We start from the raw sequence: 21,030 nt of genomic DNA, 5'->3' as shown, positions 1-21,030 counted from the left end.
GTACTGTGATATCCTGGATGGGATCCTGGAACAGAAAAAGGACATTAGGGAAAAACTAAGGAAATCTAAATAAACTATGGACTTTAGTTAATAATAATGTATCAATATTAATTAATTTATTTAAAGAAACGTACCATAGTAATGTAAGATGTTAATTATAGGAGATATTGGGTGTGGGGTGTATGGGAACTCTTTGTACTACTCAGTTTTTCTATAATTCTAAAACTGTTCTAAAAAATGAAGTATTTTTTAAAAATTTAAACAGGTAGCTGCAGAAAATGCATACAGTATAATACCATATATATAAAGTTCAAAAAATACAAGACAACACTGTTTGTTGCAGAGGGATACCAGGAAGAGCTTCATCCTCTGTTATCACTTGGAGTTTCTGTTTTTCTCTTTCACAGAAATATTTATCTTGTTTTTGGGCCTAGCTGTATCTTTGTGTGTATCTTTGTATATATGAATATATATATATATATATATATATGTTGTGGACATATACATACATACATACCCATGTGTATGTATGTATGTATGCATGTATGTGTGTATATTTTTGGAACAGAGAAGATGCATCCAAGCAAGAAGAGACCGAGCCACCTTGAACAGAAGTCCTCTTGATTTTTTAAAAAATGTTCATATCAAAGGGAATAATCTTAGTATGGATCTTTCCTACTTGGTGAGAAACTTGCAGTATGTTTCACATACCTCTCCCTTTCTCTGGTTATTTAATTTGGTGATGCTTTCATAATGAGTATTTCAGAGCCAAAACTCTGCATCACCTGAAATTACTTAAGTGAATCACAAGTCAGTTATTCTATGCCCTTGCCTTTAAGATATGAGTGTGGTTAAATGCTAAATATGTGAACATCCAGCTTCAAAGGCTTTGAGACATAAAGAGTCTACTGCTTATTGCAATGTCTAATATATTTACTCATGTTTCAATGGTAAGTCATTTAAGCAGGCTCTGTTTTCTAGCTCTTTGCTTTTGCTGCTCCTGTCCGAATTTTTCTCAAGTTTTTTTTAAGCTATAAAGCATATAACTTATGCTAGCCAATGTGTCTCTTTTTTCCTCCTCCAGTGCAATAAAATGCACATAACCTGAGATCTACCTTTAACAAAATTTCAAGTGTACATTACAGTATTGTAAACTGTAGGCATAGTGTTGTACAGCAGATCTCTAGAACTTTTCATCTTGCATGACTGAAATTTATACCCACTGAACAGCAACTCCCTATTTCCTCATCCTCCGAGGCCCTGGAAACTACCATTCTACTTTCTGCTTCAATGACTTTGACTACTGTAGATACCATATATAAGTGAAATTTTGTAGTATTTGTTCTTCTGTGACTGGCTTATTTCACTTAGCATAGTGCCCTCAAAGTTCATCCATGTTGTAGCATATGACAAGATTTCCTTCCTTTTTTCTAGCTAAATCATATTCCACTGTATGTATATACCACACTTTTTTATTCATTCATCTGTGGTGGACATTTAGGTTGCTTCCACCTCTTGGCTGTTGTGAATAGTGCTACAGTAAACATGTGAGTTCTGATATCTCTTCAAGATTCTGATTTTAATTATTTGAATAAGTAACCAGAACTGGGATTCTTGGATCATATGGTAGTTCTATTTTTAATTTTTTGAGGAACCTCCATACTGTTCTCTGTAGGAACTGCACCATTTTCCATTCGTACCAAAAGTGCACAAGGGTTCCAGTTTATCCACATTCTCATCAACATTTATTTTCTGTATGTGTTCTTTGAAGAAATGCCTGTTTAGGTCTTTTGCCCATTTTTTTCAAGTTGTCTTCTGCTGTGAGTTGTGGTAATTCCTTATATATTTTAGATATTAACCTCTAATCAGATATATGGTTTCCAAATATTTCTCCCATTCCGTAGGTTGCCTTTTCACTTTACTGACTGTTTCCGTTGCTGTGCAGAAGTGTTTTAGTGATGTAGTCCCACTTTATTTTTGCTTTTGTTGCCTGTGTTTCTGCTGTAATACCTAAGAAATCATTGCCAAGGCCAGTGTCATGAGGATTTTCCCCTATATTGTCTTCTGGAATTTTAGAGTTTCAGGTCTTATGTTTAAATCTTTAATCCACTTTGAGTTGATTTTCGTGTATGATATAAATAAGAGGCCAATTTTATACTTTTGCATGTGGATATCAACTTTTCCCAACACCATTGGTTGAAGGGACTATCCTTTCCCCATTGTGTATTCTTGCCCCCCTTATTAATCAGTTGACTGTATATGTGTGGGTTTATTTCTGGGCTCTCTATTCTGTTCCATTAGTCTACATGTCTGTCTTTATGCCAGTATCATACTGTTTTGATTATTGTAGATTTGTAATATATTTTGAAATTGAGAAGTGTGAGGCCTCCCCAGTTTTGTTCTTACTTCTCAAGATTGCTCTGGCTATTTGGGGGTCTCTTCTGGTTCCTTATGAATTTTAGGATTGTTTTTCTATTTCTACAAAAAATAACATTGGGGTTTTGATACGAATTGCATTAAATCTGTAGACCACTTTGGATAGTGTGAACATTTTAATAATATTGTCTTCTAGTGCATGAACATGGGACATCTTTGAGTTTATTTGTGTTGTCTTTAATTTCTTTGAGCAGTGTTTTGTGATTTTCAATGTACAAGTCCTTCACTTCCTTGGTTAAGTTTTTCTTCAATTGAAGTATGTTTGACATACAAAAAAAGCTGTACATATTTAATGTATGCATCTTGGTGGGTTTGAAGATAAATATACAACATGAAACCATCACCAGTACAATGCCCTAAACTTAACCATCACCTCCAGGAATTTCCTCCCTCCATTTTTTCTTTTGATAAGAATATTTAACATAAGATCTATCCTTTTAACAAATTTTTAAGTATCCAATACAGTATTGTTAACTATATATACTCTGCTGTACAGTAGATCTGTAGGACTTACTCATCTTGTATAAGTGAAACTATATACCCTTTGATGAACACCTCCTCAATTACCCTTCCTCCTAGCCCCTGGTAAACACGATTCTATTCTCTGCTTCTATGAGTTTGACTATTTTAGATTCATGATATATGTGGGTCATGTAGTATTTGTTCTTCTATTTCTGGTTTATTTCATTTAGCATGTCTTCCAAGTTCACCTACGTTGTAGCAAATGACAAGATTTTATTCGTTTTTAAGGCTGGGTAATACCTTGTTGTATTTATACACCACATTTTCTTTTTATCCATTCATCTGTCAATAGACATTTAGGTTGTTTCCATGTCTTTGCTATTGTGAACAATGGTGCAGTGAACATGGGAATGCAGATACTTCTTCCAGATTCTGATTCCAGTTCTTTTAGATATATAGCCAGAATTGGGATTGCTGGATTATGTGGGTTCTATTTTTAATTTTTTAATGATCTTCCAACTGTTTTCCATTGTGGTTGTACAAATTTACATTTCCACCAACAGTGTACAAGGGTTAAAATTTTTCCACATCCTTACCAACACATCTTTTTTTTTTTTTTTTTTTGCTTTTGAGTTTCAGGAATCCCTTATATATTTTAGATATTAACCCTTCATTAGATACATGATTTGAAAATACTTTCTCCCATTCTGTAGGTTGCTTTTTAACTTTGCTGATTGTTTCTTTTGCTGTGCTTATTGGTTTGAATTGATGTAATGACACTTGTCTGTTTTTGCTTTTGTTGCTTGTGCTTTTCACAGCATATCTAAGAAATTATTGCCAAGGCCAGGGTCAAGATTTTTCTATGTTTTCTTCTAGGAGTTTTAGAGTTTCATGTCTTATTTTTAAGTCTTTACTTCCTTTTGAGTTGGGTTTTGTATAGGGTATAAGAGAAGCATCTAATTTCATTCTTTTGTACTGGATATCCAGTTTTCCAAACACCATTTATTAAAAAGACTATCTTTTCCCCATTGTGTATTCTTGCCCTCCTTGTCTAAGATCAGTTTATGATAAATGTGTGGTTTATTTCTAGGCCCTCTATTCTATTCCATTGGTCAATATGTCTGTTTATTTTTATGCTAGTACCTTACTGTTTTGATTACTGTGGTTTGAAATCAGGATATGTGACACATCCTACTTTGTTCTTCTTCCTCAAGATTGCTCTGTTGATTTGGGGTCTCTTGTGGTTCCATATGAATTTTAGGACTTCTTTTATTTCCATAAAATTTGTAATTGGTTTTTTTTTTTTTTTGGGCTGTGTTGGGTCTTCTTTGCTGTGCACGGGCTTTCTCTAGTCGTGGCGAGCAGGGGCTACTCTTTGTTGCGGTGTGCAGGCTTCTCATTGTGGTGGCTTCTCTTGTTGCAGAGCGTGGGCTCTAGGTGCTCGGGCTTCAGTAGTTGTGGTGCAAGGGCTCTAGAGTGCAGGCTCAGTAGTTGAGGCACACAGGCTTGTCGCTCCGCAACATGTGGGATCGTCCCAGACCAGTGATCGAACCCATGTCCCTTGCATTGGCGGGCGGATTCTTAGCCACTGCACCACCAGAGAAGTCCCTGTCACTGGGATTTTGATAACAATTGCATTGAATCTGTAGATCACTATGAGTAGTATGTACATTTCAACAATATTAATATTTCTAATCCATGAATATGCAATGTCTTTCCATTTATTTGTGTCTTTCAATTTTTTTTAAATGTTTCTGTTTTTTTTTTTTTTATTGAAGTATAATTTACAATGTTGTGTTAGTTTCTGGTGTACAGCAAAGTGATTCAGTTTTTTATACACACACACACACACACACACACACGTATACAGTTAGTCCCCTACATACAAACCTTCAAGTTGTGAACTTTCAGAGATGCGAACCTGTGTTCACATGTCCAGTCACGTAAGTTAGTTCACATGTCTGGCGTACATTGTCACATGCATGCATCCTCTACAAGTGATTGTGCTTTTGTGTACTTTACAGTAGTGTATAGAGTACAGTAGTACAGTATCTTTATTTTAAGCCCAGGATGTCTGGAAGCAAGCATAAAAGCAGTGGTGATGTAGCTGGTACTGCTAAGAAGTGCCAGGTGATAACAATGGAAACAAAAGTGAAAATAACTGAGAGAGTGGAGTGAGGCAAAACAATGGTAGATGTCACTCGTTCTTATAACATGAATCTTTCAACCATCAGCATGATTTTGGAGAACAAGGACAAGATCATGTAACATGTGAAGTCTCCTGTGCCAATGATGTCAAAAATAGTATCAAAGAAGTGTGGAAAAGTGATGGAGGAGATGGAGAAACTTCTCAGTGTGTGGATGCAGGATCAGCATCTGTGTCGAGTCCCACTCAACTTAATGCTGATTTAAGAGAAAGCTAAAAGCCTTTATGAAGACTTGAAGAAGAAACACGGCGAAGAATCCAAGGGCGCATCTTTTAATGCCAGCCATGGCTGGTTTCATCAGTTCAAGGCTAGAGCCAACCTTCACAACATAAAAGTAAGTAGCGAGGCAATGAGTGCAGATAACAGTAGCTGCCTGGGAATCTCCTGAAATGTTTTGAGAAATTATCGATAAAGCTACGTATTTACCCGAGCAGGTTTTTAATGTGGGTGAGTCAGGACTGTACTGGAAGAGGAAGCCAGACCGAAGTTACATCAGTAAGGAAGAAAAGTTGATGCCAGGCTATAAAGCAGCAAAGGATAGGCTATCTCTGTTGTTTGGTGGCAGTGCTTCCAGCAATATGAAGCCGAAGCCTCGCTTAGTTTATCATTCAGAGAACCCAAGAGCCCTTAAAACATAGCCAAGGGCTCTCTTCCTATTGTGTGGAAGAGTAACCCCAAAGCCTGGGTTACACAGCCATTTTCCAGGACTGGTTTTTCCACCAATTTGTCCCGGAGGTAGAGAAATATTGCTTGGAGGAGGATGTTCCATTCAACATTCTTTTGCTGCTCAACAATGCTCCAAGCCAACCCCCATTCATGGACGACTTTCATCCCAACATCAAAGTACAGTAGTGCATATGCCACTGAATACTACATCGCTCATCGAACCTATGAACCAGGGAGTTATAGCAACCTACAAGAAATATTATTTACATCACACTTTTCATCAGGCAGTAAAGGTGAGTGACGAATCGGAACAACTTGGCGACAATTTTGGAAGGACTGTGACATCTACAAGGCCATAAAAAACATTAACTCTGCTTGGCGTGAGGTTATGGCCATCACCATGAATGGGGTTTGGAAGAACCTTGGCCCACAGTTTGTTCACGGTTTTCGTGGATTTGAGAAGGTGGATGAGGAGTCCAAAGAGGCCTTCAGCAATGTAGTGACCCTCAACGAGCAGCTGGAGCTAGATCTGCCAGAGGACGACTTCACTGAACTCCTTGCTGTGCAGCATGAGGAGCTTACTAATGAAGACCTGGTGGAATTGGAGGCCCAGAGAAAGGATGAAGAGAGACAAGAGGAAGAGGTAACTGAAGAACCGAAAAGATTCACGATGCAGGAAATGGTAAGGGGATTTTCTTTATTTAAGGAGGCACTGTTAGTTTTTGAGGCATAGGACCCAAACGTAGAAAGGTACACAAAGGTTGCAGCAGCCGTTCAGAATGCAATCCAGTGCTACCGTGTCATCTATGATGAGAAGAAAAGAGCTACTACCCAGACATCACTAGATCATTTTTTTTAAGAGGGTAGATAGAATTGAATCCAGCAAGGAACCAGAACCTGTGCCATCAACGTCAGGCGTGAGTGAAATTGCAGCTCGCCCTCCATCTCCTGTTGCTGATGATCCTTCAGCTCTACCATCTCCCACCTCCCCTCCCTCCTCCAGTCAGTAACTCTTCTTGCCTGTTCACTCGATGCCAGCCTCTGTATACCAGCTGTTGTACTGTACTACTGTACTTTTCAAGGTACTGTACTGTAAGGTATACAATGTTTTCTTAATTTTTTGTGCTTGTTTTTTATGTATTATTTGTGTGAAAAGTATTATAAACCTATTACAGTACAGTACTAAATAGCCAATTGTGTTAGTTGGGTACCTAGGCTAACTTTGTTGGACTTAGAACACACTCTTGAAATGGAACTCATTCATATGTAGGGGACTTACTGTATATAATTTTTCAGATTATTTTCATTATAGTTTATTACAAGTTATTGAATATAGTTCCCTGTGCTATACAGTAGGATCTTGCTGTTTATCTATTTTATATATAGTAGTTTCTATCTGCTAATCCCAAACTCCTAGTTTATCCCTCCTCCCTGCCTTTCCTCTTTGGTAACCATAAGTTTGTTTTCTATGTCTGTGAGTCTATTTCTGTTCTGTAAATAAGTTCATTTTTATCATATTTTAGATTCCACATATAAGTGATGTCATATGATATTTGTCTTTGACTTTCTTCACTTAGTATAACAATCTCTAGGTCCGTCCATGTTGCAGCAAATGTCATTATTTCATTCTGTTTTGTGGCTAGGTAGTATTCCATTGTATATATATACCACATCTTTTTCCATTAATCTGTTGATGTATATTTAGGTTGCTTCCATTTCTTGGCTATTGTAAATAGTGCTGTTATGAACACTGAGGTGCATATATCTTTTTAAATTAGAGTTTTCTCCAGATATATGCCCTGGAATGGGATTGCTGGATCATATGGCAACTCTGTTTTTAGTTTTTTAAGGAACCTCCATACTGTTCTCCATAGTGGTTACACCAACATACATTCCCACCAACAGAGTAAGAGGGTTTCCTTTTCTCCACACCCTCTGCAGCATTTATTATTTGTAGACTTTTTGATGATGGCCATCCCAACTGGTGTGAAGTGATACATCATTTTAGTTTTGATTTGCATTTCTCCAATAATTAGCGATGTTGAGCATCTTTTCATGTGCTTATTGGTCATCTGTATGTCTTCTTTGGTGAAATGTCTATTTAGGTCTTCTGCCTATTTTTGATTAGGTTGTTTGTTTCTTTGTTACTGAGTTTTATGAGCTGTGTGTATATTTTGAAAAGAAGCCCTTGTCAATTGCATCATTTGCAAATATTTTCTCCCAGTACATAGGTTGTCTTTTAGTTTTGTTCATGGTTTCCTTTGCTGTGTGAAAGCTGATAAGTTTGATTAGGTCCCATTTGTTTATTTTTGCTTTTATTGCTATTGCCTTGGGAGACTGACCTAAGAAAACATTGGTATGATTTATGTCAGAGAATGTTTTGCCTGTGTTCTCTTTTAGGTGTTTTATGGTATCCTGCCTTACATGTCTTTAAGCCATTTTGAGTTTATTTTTGTGTATGGCATGAGGCAGTTTTCTAACTTTATTGATTTACATGCAGTTATCCAGCTTTCCCAACACCACTTGCTGAAGAGACTGTCTTTTCTCCATGGTATATTCTTGCCTCCTTTGTCAAAGATTAATTGATTGTAGATGTGTGTGTTTATTTCTGGGCTCTCTGTTCTGTTATATTAATCTATATGTCTGTTTTTGTGCCAGTACCACACAGGTTTTTGTTTTTTTTTTTTTTTTTTGCGGTATGCAGGCCTCTCACTGTTGTGGCCTCTCCCGTTGCGGAGCACAGGCTCCGGACGCGCAGGCTCAGCGGCCATGGCTCACGGGCCCAGCCGCTCCACGGCATGTGGGATCTTCCCGGACCGGGGCACGAACCCGTGTCCCCTGCATCGGCAGGCGGACTCTCAACCACTGCGCCACCAGGGAAGCCCACCACGCAGTTTTGATTACTGTAGCTTTGTAATTGTCTGAAGGCCGGGAGGGTTATGCCTCCTGCTTTGTTCTTTTTCCTCAGGATTGCTTTGTCAATTCTGGGTCTTTTATAGTTTCTTATAAATTTTAGAATTATTTGTTCTAGTCTGTGGAAAATGGCATGGGTAATTTGATAGGGATCACATTAAATCTGTAGATTGCTTGAGGTAGTATGGCCATTTTAACAATATTAATTCTTCCAATCCAAGAGCGTGGTATATCTTTACATTCCTTGAAATCATCTTCTGTTTCCTTTATCAGTGTTTTATAGATCTCAGCATAGTTTGAAATATCTGAGGTCAGGTTTATTCCTAAGTATTTGATTTTTTTGATGCAATTTTTATTTATTTTTATTTATTTATTTATTATTGAAGTAAAGTTGAGTTACAATGTTGTGTTAAATACTGCTGTACAGCAAAGTGACATATATATATATATATATATATATATATATACACACACACACACACACACACACATCCTTTTTCATACTTTTTTCCATTATGGTTTATCACAGGATATCAAATACAGTGGGATAGGATATTTGCTATACAGTAGGACCTTGTTTATCTGTAGCTTTATCCTTTTTTTTTTCTTTTTACAAAGGAACTGTTTATTAACTAACATGTAATTCTACTAACTTTCTATGTCTCATGGTCATAACCACTGTCAGGATGTTGTTAAGGCCACTGTGTCCCCTTTAATGAGATCCATAAGAAGAAACTGCTGGCTCGTCTTTTTTTTTTCTTTAAAACATCTTTATTGGAGTATAATTGCTTTACAATGTTGTGTTAGTTTCTGCTTTATAACAAAGTGAATCAGCTATGTGTATACATATATCCCCATATCCCCTCCCTCTTGCATCTCCCTCCCACCCTCCCTATCCCACCCCTCTGGTGGTCACAAAGCACTGAGCTGATCTCCCTGTGCTATGCAGCTGCTTCCCACTAGCTATCTGTTTTACATTTGGTAGTGTATATATGTCCATGCCACTGTTTCACTTCATCCCAGCTTACCCTTCCCCCTCCCTGTGTCCTCAAGTCCATTCTCTACATCTGTGTCTTTATTCCTGTCCTGCCCCTAGATTCATCAGAACCTTTTTTTTTTAGATTCCATATATATGTGTTAGCATACGGTATTTGTTTTTCTCTTTCTGACTTACTTCACTCTGTATGACAGACTCTAGGTCCATCCACCTCACTACAAATAGCTCAATTTAGTTTCTTTTTATGGCTAATATTCCATTGTGTATATGTGCCACATCTTCTTTATCCATTCATCTGTTGATGGACACTTAGGTTGCTTCCATGTCCTGGCTATTGTAAATAGTGCTGCAGTGAACATTGTAGTACATGACTCTTTTTGAATTATGGTTTTCTCAGGATATATGCTCAATAATGGGATTGCTGGGTCATACAGCAGTTCTGTTTTTAGTTTTTTAAGGAACCTCCATACTGTTCTCCCTAGTGGCTGTATCAGTTTACATTCCCACCAACAGTGCAAGAGTGTTCCCTTTTCTCCACACCCTCTCCAGCATTTATTGTTTGTAGATTTTTTGATGATGGCCATTCTGACTGGTGTGAGTTGATAAGTCATTGTAGTTTTGATTTGCATTTCTCTAATGATTAGTGATGTTGATGATGTAATTTTTAAAGGGTTTTTTTAAACTTTCCCTTTCTGATATTTCATTGTTAGTATAAAGAAATTCAACAGATTTCTATATGTTAATCTTGTATCCTGCTACCTTGCTGAATTTGCTTATCAGTTCTAGTAGTTTTTGTATGGAGTCTTTAGGGTTTTCTATATATAGTATAATGTCATCTGCATATAATGACAGTTTTACCTCTTCCCTTCCAATTTTGATACCTTTTATTTCTTTTTACTGTCTGATTTCTGTGGCTAGGACTTCCAGTCCTATGTTGAATAGAAGTGGTGAAAGTGGTCATCATTGTCTTGTTCCAGATTTTAGTAGGAAGGCTTTTCACTGTTAAGTATTATGTTGACTGTGGGTTTGTCATAAATAGCTTTTCTTATGTTGAGATATGTTCGCTCTGTACCCACTTTGATAAGAGTTTTTATCATGAATGGATGTTGAATTTTATCAAATGCTTTTTCTGCATCTGTTGAGATGATCGTGTGTTTTTTGTCTTTTCTTTTGTTGATGTGGTGTATCACATTGATTAATTTGCATATGTTGAACCATCCTTGTGACCCTGAGATGAATCCAACTTGATCATGGTGTATGATCCTTTTTATGTGTTGTTGGATTTGGTTTGCTAATATTTTGTTGAGAATTTTTTGCATCTATATTCATCAAAGATATTGGCCTGTAATTTTCTTTTATGGTAGTATCTTTGTCTGGATTTGGTATCAGGATGATGGTTTCTTCATAGAATGACTTTGGTAGTGTTCCCTACTCTTCAGTCTTTTGGAAGAGTTTGAGAAGGATTGATATAAGTTCTTCTTTGTGTGTTTGGTAGAATTCCCCAGTGAAGACAACCAGTCCTGGACTTCTTTTTGCAGGGAGTTTTTTTAAATTACAGATTCTATTTCACTTCTAGTGATTGGTCTGTTCAAACTATCTATTTATTTTTGATTCAGGTTTGGTGGACTGTATGTTTCTAGAAACTTGTCCGTTTCTTCTAGGTTGTCCAGTCTGTTGGCATATAATTGTTTATAGTATTCTCTTATGGTTTTTTTGTATTTCTGCAGTATCAGTTGTGATTTCTCCTCATTTATTTGGGTTCTCTCTCTTTTCTCATTGAGCCTGACCAGAGGTTTGTCAGTTTTGTTTACATTTTCAAAAAAACAGCTCTTGGCTTATTGATTTTTTCTCTTGTTTTTTGATATCTATTTTATTTATTTCCTCCCTGATCTTTATTATTTCCTTCCTTCTGCTGACTTTAGGTTTTGTTTGTTCTTCTTTTTCTAATTCTTTCAGGTGGTAGGTTAGGTTGTTTATTTAAGATTTTTCTTGTTTTTGAGGAAGGGATTTATCACTACGAAGTTCCCTCTTTGGACTGCTTTTGCTGCATTCCATAGATTTTGTATGGTTGTGTTTTCATTGTCATTTGTCTCAAGGTATTTTTTAACTTCCTCTTCGATTTCATTGTTTTTGACCTATTGCTTTTTTAGTAGCATGTTTCATCTCCATGTAATCATTTTTTTTCTCGTTTCTCTTTCTGTGGTTGATTTCTAGTTTCATGCTGTTGTGGTCAGAAAAGATGCTTGAAATAATCCCTGGCCTCTTAAATTTGTTGAGGCTTGTTTTGTGTCCTAGTATGTGGTCTGTCCTAGAGAATGTTCCAGTGTGCACTTGAAAAGAATGTGTATTCTGGTTGTTGTTGTTGTTTTGTTTGATTTGGTGGTTTTTGTTTTTGTTTCTTTTGGATGCAATGTCCTGAAAATATCAATTAAGTCTGTTCTGTTGTGTCATTTTGTTGCCTTATTGATTTTCTGTCTGGAATATCTGTCCATTGATGTCCTTTGAGATGATTTGTGATTTTTATCCTTCATTCTGTTAATGTGTTGTATCTTATTGACTGATTTTCATATGTTGAACCATCCTTGCATCACAGGGATAAATCCCATTTGGTCATGACGTGTGATCCTTTAAATGTGCTTTTGAATTCAGTTTACTAGTTTTCTGTTAAGGATTTTTGCATCTGTATTCATCAGGGATATTGGCCTGTAGTTTTCTTTTCTTGTAATGTCTTTTTCTGCTTTTGGTCAGGGTAATGATAGCCTCATAAAATTAGTTTGGGAGTGTTTCCTCCTCTTCAGTTTTTTGAAAGTGTCTGAGGAGGATTGGTATTAATTCTTCTTTAAATATTAGGTAGAATTCACCTGTGAAGCCATCTGGTCCTGAGCTTTTCTTTGTTGATTACTGAATCAATTTTATTACTAGTTATATATCTATTCAGATTTTCTATTTCTTCATGATTTTGTCTTGGTAGGTTTTATGTTTCTAGGAATTTATCCTTTTTTTTAGGTTATCCAATTTGTTGGCATATAATTATCAGAGTAGTCTCTCATAATTCTTTTTTATTTCTGTGGCATCCATTGTAATGACTCCTCTTTCACAGCTAATTTTATTTGAGTCTTCTTTTTTCTCTTAGCCCAACTAAAAGTAGTCAATTTTGTTGATCTTTTTAAAAAACAGCTCTTAGTTTGGTTGATTTTTTTCTATGATTTTTCTAATCTCTATTTCATTTATTTCTGTTCTAATCTTTATTATTTCCCTCTGATAACTTTGAGCTTAGTTTATTCTGTTTTTTCTGGTTCCTTGAAGTATAGAGTTAAGTTATTTGAGAGCTTTCTCCTCTTTTAATTTAGGCACTTAATGCTATAACATTTCCTCTTAGCATTGATCTTGCTGCATCCAATAAATTTTGGTATATTATGGTTTCATATTCATTTGTCTCAAGGTATTTTCTAATTTCCCTTTTGATTTCTTCTTTGACCCATTAGTTGTTCTAGAGTATTTTTGTTTAGTTTCCACAAATTTGTGAATTTTCTAGTTTTTCTTCTGCTATTGAAAGTGAGGTATTGAAATCTCCTAGTAATATTGTGTTGCTTTCTGTTTCTTCCTTCAGTTTTCTCAATGTTTGCTTCATATATTTAGGTGCTCTGATGTTGGATGTATATATATTTGTAGTAGTTATATCTTCCTGGTGAAATTGACCTTTTTATCGTTATATAATATCCTTTTTTGTTTCCTTTGAAAGTTTTTGACTTAAAGTCTATTTTATCTTATATAAGCATGGCCAACCCTGCTCTTTTTTGGTTACAACTTGCATGGAATTTATTTTTCTATCCTTTCATTTTCAGCCTATGTATGGCCTTAAATCTAAAGTGAGTTTCTTGCAGACAGCACATAGTCAGATCTTGGTTTTTATTTGTTCAGCCACTCTATGTCTTTGATTAGGGAGTTTAATCCATTTATAGGCAAAGTAATTATTGATAGGGAGGACTTACTATTGCCATTTATTAGTTGTTTTCTGTATTGTAGCTCTTTTGTTGCTCTTTTTCTTTCTTGAGGTCCTCCTTTGTATTTCAGTGAATTTTTGGTAGTGAAGTGCTTTTTTCCTTTCTCATTTTCTTTTGTGTATCCTCTATAGGTATTTTCTTTATAATTACAATGGAACTTACCCAAAACATCTTATAACGATCTATTTTAAGCCAATAAGAACTAAGTTCAATCACACTTAAGAGCTCTTTTTTGTTTTCTTGAATATTTCTTTTTTTTATAGCATCCCATTCGTAATAGATGGAATATTTTCTCTTATTTCTCTGAGGGTATTAGTGATGGCTTTTTGAAGTGTTTTTTTTTTTTGTCCTTGCATAGTTTCTGTTTTCTCCCATTTGCTTTCATTTCTTTGTTTGCTCTGTTCTCTTTCACATTAGAGGTTTTTCTCAGATGCCTGATAATCTGTGCTCATATTTATGAGTAGGGGCCAAAAACAGATTGGAAGCTCTGAGCAAATGAGTGATCCTTATTGACTTTGAGCTTCACTTAAAGTCATCTGGCTCATCCATTGCTTGGAGAAATTCCACATCCAAAATCAGCATTTTTAGATCTTTCTTCTTGGGGTAATCAGATTCTCCAGAGAAGACTTCAGAACTCTTGCATAGGAGGGTACCACCAGCATTGTGGGAGCCTAATGGGAGGAAGTGTTTGGGGTATCTTCATCATTCAGAATGCATTATTTCTCTTAATCTCCTAGTTTTTAGGAACAGTATTCTCATCCTCAACTGTATCTAGCTCTCCCTGTGTTCAGAGAATGAACCTCCAGTATTCACCAAGATTGGGAGTGGTCCTTACCCAGTAGCATATTATAGGGGAGGTGTTTAAAGATCTAACCTATTTTTAAAGAGTTTTCAACCTACCCACCTTATCTTAACCCCAGCTCTTTACATCCATTTCCAGAGACACCTGAATATATCAGTTCCTAAAATGTTTGAGGATTCTTAGGTATAGATTGGATTAGTTCCTGGCTTTCCCCACTGCTGGTTTAAGATTCAGCTTTCTTGAGTACACTCGTTCAGTTATTTTCCAGCTTCCAGAATATTGTTGCTATTGCCTCCTTTCCTTGTTCTTCCTTACCTTGTCAGTTTGTATTAAAAAAAAGTCTCTATAGTTTTTGGAGAGTTTTCTGGAGGGATTGAAATTAGATGCATGTGTTCAATCCACCATCTTTATCTGAAACTAACTAATTCCTACCACAATTAAATAGTTGCCTTACCTCCCTAATGTGTTATTTCTGGTGATCCTTGGTTTATATTAGGTGTTATACCTGAAGAACCTTAGCCCTCGGGTGACCGAAAGAGATCTTGTCTCATTATTCGCTCGGTTCCAGGAGAAGAAAGGACCTCCAATTCAATTCCGAATGATGACTGGACGAATGAGGGGGCAGGCTTTTATCACTTTTCCCAGTAAGTAGCTTCATCTGGATAATTGCTCAGTTGTAGCATAAGTTCATTAGTGACTACTTATCCCCTCTCTTGTTTAGATATAGCGCTTTGATATCTCTACAGCACATGAGAAGTATGTGCTTGGCCAAGCACATGGGAGGAAGGGAAGAGAACTAAGGAAAACATGTTTTTAATTTTTCTCTACTTTCCCTTCTGTGCTTCCTCTCCTCCTTTGACAGTGCACGACCACTTTACACCTTTGTCCTCACTTTTCCTCAGTTTTGGCACTTCCTACTCACGCCATCAAAATTTACTTTCCCTTTGCTGAAAATAGTATTTCTAGTCCAAGTTATAATTATGTTAATTATTAATATATTGGTATTCTGATCAGAACACTCGTACTTGCATTATGTCCTATTCCTTTAGGACTAAGAGACTGCAAGATGATATGCTATATTATGTTAATTCATTAGTAATTCATAATTAACTAGTAGGTGATATATTCTTTTAACTGTTGTTTGCATCTTAATACATGATTTCAGTATCCTAAGCCAAAGGGAGAAATAATACAGGCATATCTCAGAGATATTACAGATTCGGTTCCAGACCACTGCAATAAAGTGAATATCCCAGTGAAGCAAGTCACATGAATATTTTGGTTTCCTAGCACATGTAAAAGTTATGTTTGTACTATACTGTAGTCTATTAAGTGTGCAGTAGCATTTTATCTAAAAAAACAATGTACATACCTTAACTTAAAAATACTTTCTTGGTAAAAAATGCTAGCCATCATCTGACAGTGCAAGGTTGCTAGAAACCTTAAATTTGAGGGAAAAAACTGCAATATCTGCAAAGCATAATAAAGCAAAGTGCAGTTAAAAAGTTATACCTGTATAGGAATTTCAGTTCCTATGACAGACCAGACTTTCTTTTTTTGGTGGAGGCTGGGTAGGAGCTGTGCCTTTTATTATCCCTAAAGTATCATCATTTATATACAGCCTAGTAATCTATTTAAAGGGAAGTGCTTTTACACATGAGCAGTGCCAAACTCCCCTGCATTCTTTTCATACAGCATTGTACCATCTTTCCTATCTCACTGAAGGTTTGTGGATCCTCAGCGCTAGTGATTTTTAGTCTTTTCAAGTGTGAGAACCCTTTTTAAACTTATAAAATTACTTCATGCACCCCCACCTAATATGATCTATTAATTGAAAAGATATGTAATAAAAAGGCTTTATACACTAAGTACTTCTAAATAAATAGCCATTTTAGTAATTATACATGCATTTGAAAATTTGTAGTGCATACATATATGAGACATAAATTGGTTCAATCTAAAAACATTGCTTGTCCACTTACGATTTCACAGACTCTAGGCAGTAATTCCATTCCTTCCTAATTTCCCACATCCAGGCTGTGAGACCCATAAATCAAATCCTCCTGCTGTATGCTATATACTCTTACACCTCAAGCTTCCATATGCCTGCAAGCATTCTTAAACTTACTTATCCTAATGAGGGCTCCTACAACCACTCTCTGATCAAAAGGAAAAAGTAGCAAAATGTCCTCAATACCATGGTAACTTCTTTTATTTGTCTTCCCCATTTTGAAAATGATTTCATTCTTACAGTACCTATAATCTGTTATCTAAGATAGAGGTTTGTGTATTATTAGTTATAGCTTAACCCTCTTTAACACACTGTCTGTATCCTTGTTTCTTTACCTATATCATTGAATTAGGAGAAGCTCTCAAACATCCATTTTAAGATTTTATTGTTGTTATTCTTAGCCATTAGTTTAATCTTGCTGAGTTATTACAAATTTGAGATTGTAGAAAACCCAATAAAATCAAATAATTACGTGGCCTTATAGCCTACACTGAACTCCAAGGCAAAACAACATAAACTAGACTTGGAATAAAATCGATTAAGCCACATATAAACTGATGTTTTTTCTTTCTCTTTTAGATACAGAAATAGCATGGCAAGCATTGCGTCTAGTAAATGGATATAAACTACGTGGGAAAATATTGGTGATAGAATTTGGAAAGAACAAAAAGCAGCAGTCAGATCTCCAGGCTGCTTCTCTAATATCATCTACTACAGATAATACTACAGAAATCAGTGGCAGCTAGAAGACATAAAGATTGTGAGTCCCAGGAGGTCTTTCTTGCATCAGAATCTAAGATCTAGGATTTGTATATAGATAGCAATTTATTTGGAATTGAAGAAGAGAAGCTAACTGAGGGAGAGAAAACTGAATTAAAATCCCTTTCAGCTTTTGGAAAGAATTGGTAGAAAACATTTTCTATAATCAAACACTCTCTGGGATAGACAATATAATGAGTATGGAGGATAGGGAATAAAGAGTATCATTTTCTCAGGATAAATTACAGTGGATTACTTCCAAGGGTTTTTTTTTTAATCATTATAATTTATATGAGGTCTTAAATATTTGTCCCTAGAGATAACATTCTTTCAAGACTGGCTTCTATATATACAAAACTAAAAAACTAATTAAGTGTTGAAATATTTATTTCTAGAGCCCATTTGTCCCTAAATTTATTTTCCTAGTAAATAAATGACCAAGACTCCAGGCCTAAACATCAGCAAATGCTCTTGAATGAGACCTATCAGCAGTAACAGTAGGTAGTTTTCATAAGTTAGTCAACATATTTAATGGACATTTCCCTATTAAGTTATCACTGTCTTCAAATAGCTTTATATTTTTTCTAATGAAAGAATTTAGATCAAAACAATGTTCTCATAGTCATTTAAGCTAGCTACCATTGAGTAATGATTGAATTAAAAGCAATAAACATTGAATCATTATCTATTACATGTTAGGGATTAGATATATTAATTTTAGAAGAGGAACATACTAGCAAAGAATACTAAAGAGGGGTAGAAATAAAGAGCTCTCTAGAAGAGAGGCAGCCTACCCCACATCCCCCAGTTGTTTGTTTGTAGTTGCTGGAGAATAGAAAGATGATATGATATAGAGGAAGTAGTACAAACTTTGGAGTCAGACCTGTTTGAACTTCACAGCCATACTTACCACTCTGTGACCTTGGCAAGTCACTTAATCTGAGCCTCAGTTTTCTCATCTATAAAAATGACGATAATAATACTACTTACCTCATTGGGTTGTGATGTTTAATGGGATAACTGTATCCAGGTTGAAGATCAGAAAGAAAAAATAATGAAAATTTAATGGGGTAAAGAACCATTAAGCACTCCAACATACTTGTAATGGGAATATCAGAGAAAGAAAGGAGCAGAAAAAATATTCCAATAAATAATGGCTGTAAAATCCCAAATTTGATGAGAAACATTATCTACACATCTGAGAAATCTCAATGAACCCCAATTAGGATAAATAAGAAGAAATCAACAAACATACCATAATAAGAATGCTAAAACCCAAAGACAAAGAGAAACTTTTGAAAGCAACATGAGACAACTGAAGCCACTTACAAGGGAACCTCAATAAGAGTAATAGATGACTTCTCATCAGAAGCAATGGAGGTGGCAGTGGGAAAACATATTCAAAGTGCTGAAAGAAAAAGACTGTCAATATAGAATCCTATATTCAATAAAGCTGTTTTTCAAAAATGAAGATGAAATAAAGACATTCCCACATAGTCAAAAACTGAGAGACTATGTTGCTGTCAGGCCTGACTTACAGGAAATATTAAAGGAAGTTCTTCAGGTGGAAAGCAAGTGACCTCAGACGGTAATTTGAATCTGCACATCCAAAAAATTAGCATGGGTAAAGGTAATTATGTAATTATAAAAGACAGTCAAAATACATTTTTCCTTTCTTAATTGATTTAAAAAGCTATTTTATAAGACAGTATGTATATAGTTGCATTGTTGGATCTATAACATATAAAACTGTAATATATTTACCAATAACAAGACAAAGGAAGTGGGTGGAAACAAAGCTGTATTGGATTAAAGAAATGACTCTAAAATGGTAACTCAAATCCATAGGAACAAATGAAGAAAATAAGAAATGGGAAATAAGGTTAATATTAAAAAGTTGTAAATATATACTTGTTCTTTCTTTTCTCAGCTTCTTTAAAAGACATAAAATTATATTAAGTAATAATTATAATGATGTATTGTTGGGTTTGTAATATAGAAATAATAACAATAATACCACAAAAAGTGAGAAAAGGAATAGGTTTATATAGCAATAAGGTTTTTATATCTCATTGGAATTTAGTTAGTATATAGCTGAAGCCAATTAAGTTAAGATGTGTATGGTAAACCCTAGAGCAACCACTAAAGAAATAACTAAAAATATATAGTGAAAATATTAAAGACGTTTAAATGTTTTATTAGAAAACATTCAAAGCAAAAGAAAGCAAAAAGAGGAATGGAGGGCTTCCCTGGTGGTGCAGTGGTTGAGAGTCTGCCTGCCGATGCAGGGGACACGGGTTCGTGCCCCGGTCTGAGAAGGTCCCACATGCCACGGAGCGGCTGGGCCCATGAGCCATGGCCGCTGAGCCTGCGCATCTGGAGCCTGTGCTCCACAGCAGGAGAGGCCACAACAGTGAGAGGCCCACGTACCACAAAAAACAAACAAACAAAAAAGAATGGAGAAACAGAAGCTTGAGACATATAGAAAAGAAACAGTAAAATGGCAGTTGTAAGTCCACCTATGTTAATAATAAATATGAATGGATTAAACAATCCAATCAAAAGGCAGAGATCATCAAACTGGAAAAAAAAACAAGACTTACCTCTATGCTTTTTATTGGATTCACACTTTAGATTCAAGGATACAGACTGAAGGTTAGAGGATAGAGAGAAATATCAGGCAAATGGCAACTATAAGAAAGCTGGAGTGGCTATACTATTATCTAAAGTCTATTTAAAATGGACTTTAAAACAAAAAATGTCACTATAGATAAAGAGTGACATCTTATATTGATAAAAGTCAATCCATCAGAAAGATATAACAATTAGAAACACATATTAACCTAACAACAGAGTACCAAAATACATGAATCAAAAACTGAAATGTGGCTTCCCTGGTGGCGCAGTGGTTGAGAGTCCGCCTGCCAATGCAGGGGACACGGGTTCGTGCCCTGGTCCAGAAGGATCCCACATGCCACAGAGCAGCTGGGCCCATGAGCCATGGCCGCTGAGCCTGCGCATCCAGAGCCTGTGCTCCAAAACGGGAGAGGCCACAGCAGTGAGGGGCCCACGTACCGCAAAAAAAAAAAAAAACTGAAATGAATGGAGAAATATAAAAGTATACAGGGCTTCCCTGGTGGCGCAGTGGTTGAGAGTCCGCCTGCTGATGCAGGGAACGCGGGTTCGTGCCCTTGTCCGGGAAGATCCCACATGCCGCGGAGCGGCTGGGCCCGTGAGCCATGGCCGCTGAGCCTGCGCGTCCGGAGCCTGTGCTCCGCAACGGGAGAGGCCACAACAGTGAGAGGCCGGCTTACCACAAAAAAAAAAAAAAAAAAAAAAGTATACAATAAGAGTTGGGGAATTAAGTACCCCATTTTCAATAAGATCTATACAGAAGATGAACAAGGGAATAGAAGACTTGAACAATGCTATAAATCAACTAGACCTTAAAGAGACTTATGGAACACTTCACCTAACAAGAGCAGAATACACATTCTTTTCAAGTGCACATGAAACATCTCCAGGATAGACCATATCACATACCATAAAACAAACCGCAATAAATTAAAGTGGATTAAAACCATGCAAAGTATGTTCTCTGACCACATGGAATGAAGTTAGAAATCAGTAACAGAAAGTTGGGAAACACAAATATGAATTAGACACACTTCTAAATGACCAGTGGGTTAAAGAAGGAATTACAAGATTAATTTGAGATGAGTGAAAATGAACACACAAAATGCCAAAACTTCTGGGATACACCTAAAGCAGTG

The 21,030-nt window shown here is 36.1% G+C and overlaps 1 protein-coding gene across 1 annotated transcript in view; it reads left to right on the top strand.

The window, feature by feature from the left end:
- RBM41 (RNA binding motif protein 41) overlaps positions 1-17,244 on the top strand; it is a 65,589-nt gene extending 48,345 nt beyond the window's left edge. Inside the window, exons 7-8 of the mRNA XM_065900236.1 lie at positions 14,984-15,131; positions 17,078-17,244. Coding sequence (XP_065756308.1) covers positions 14,984-15,131; positions 17,078-17,244 — 315 coding nt within the window. The remainder of the gene's footprint in view (positions 1-14,983; positions 15,132-17,077) is intronic.
- Positions 17,245-21,030: the final 3,786 nt, after the last annotated feature.

The sequence above is a fragment of the Phocoena phocoena genome, chromosome X, assembly GCF_963924675.1.
Source record: "Phocoena phocoena chromosome X, mPhoPho1.1, whole genome shotgun sequence".
In the NCBI taxonomy this organism is placed as follows: Eukaryota; Metazoa; Chordata; class Mammalia; order Artiodactyla; family Phocoenidae; genus Phocoena; species Phocoena phocoena.
Note: the sequence above shows the minus strand (reverse complement) of the source record. Positions and strands in the feature narration are given on the sequence as shown.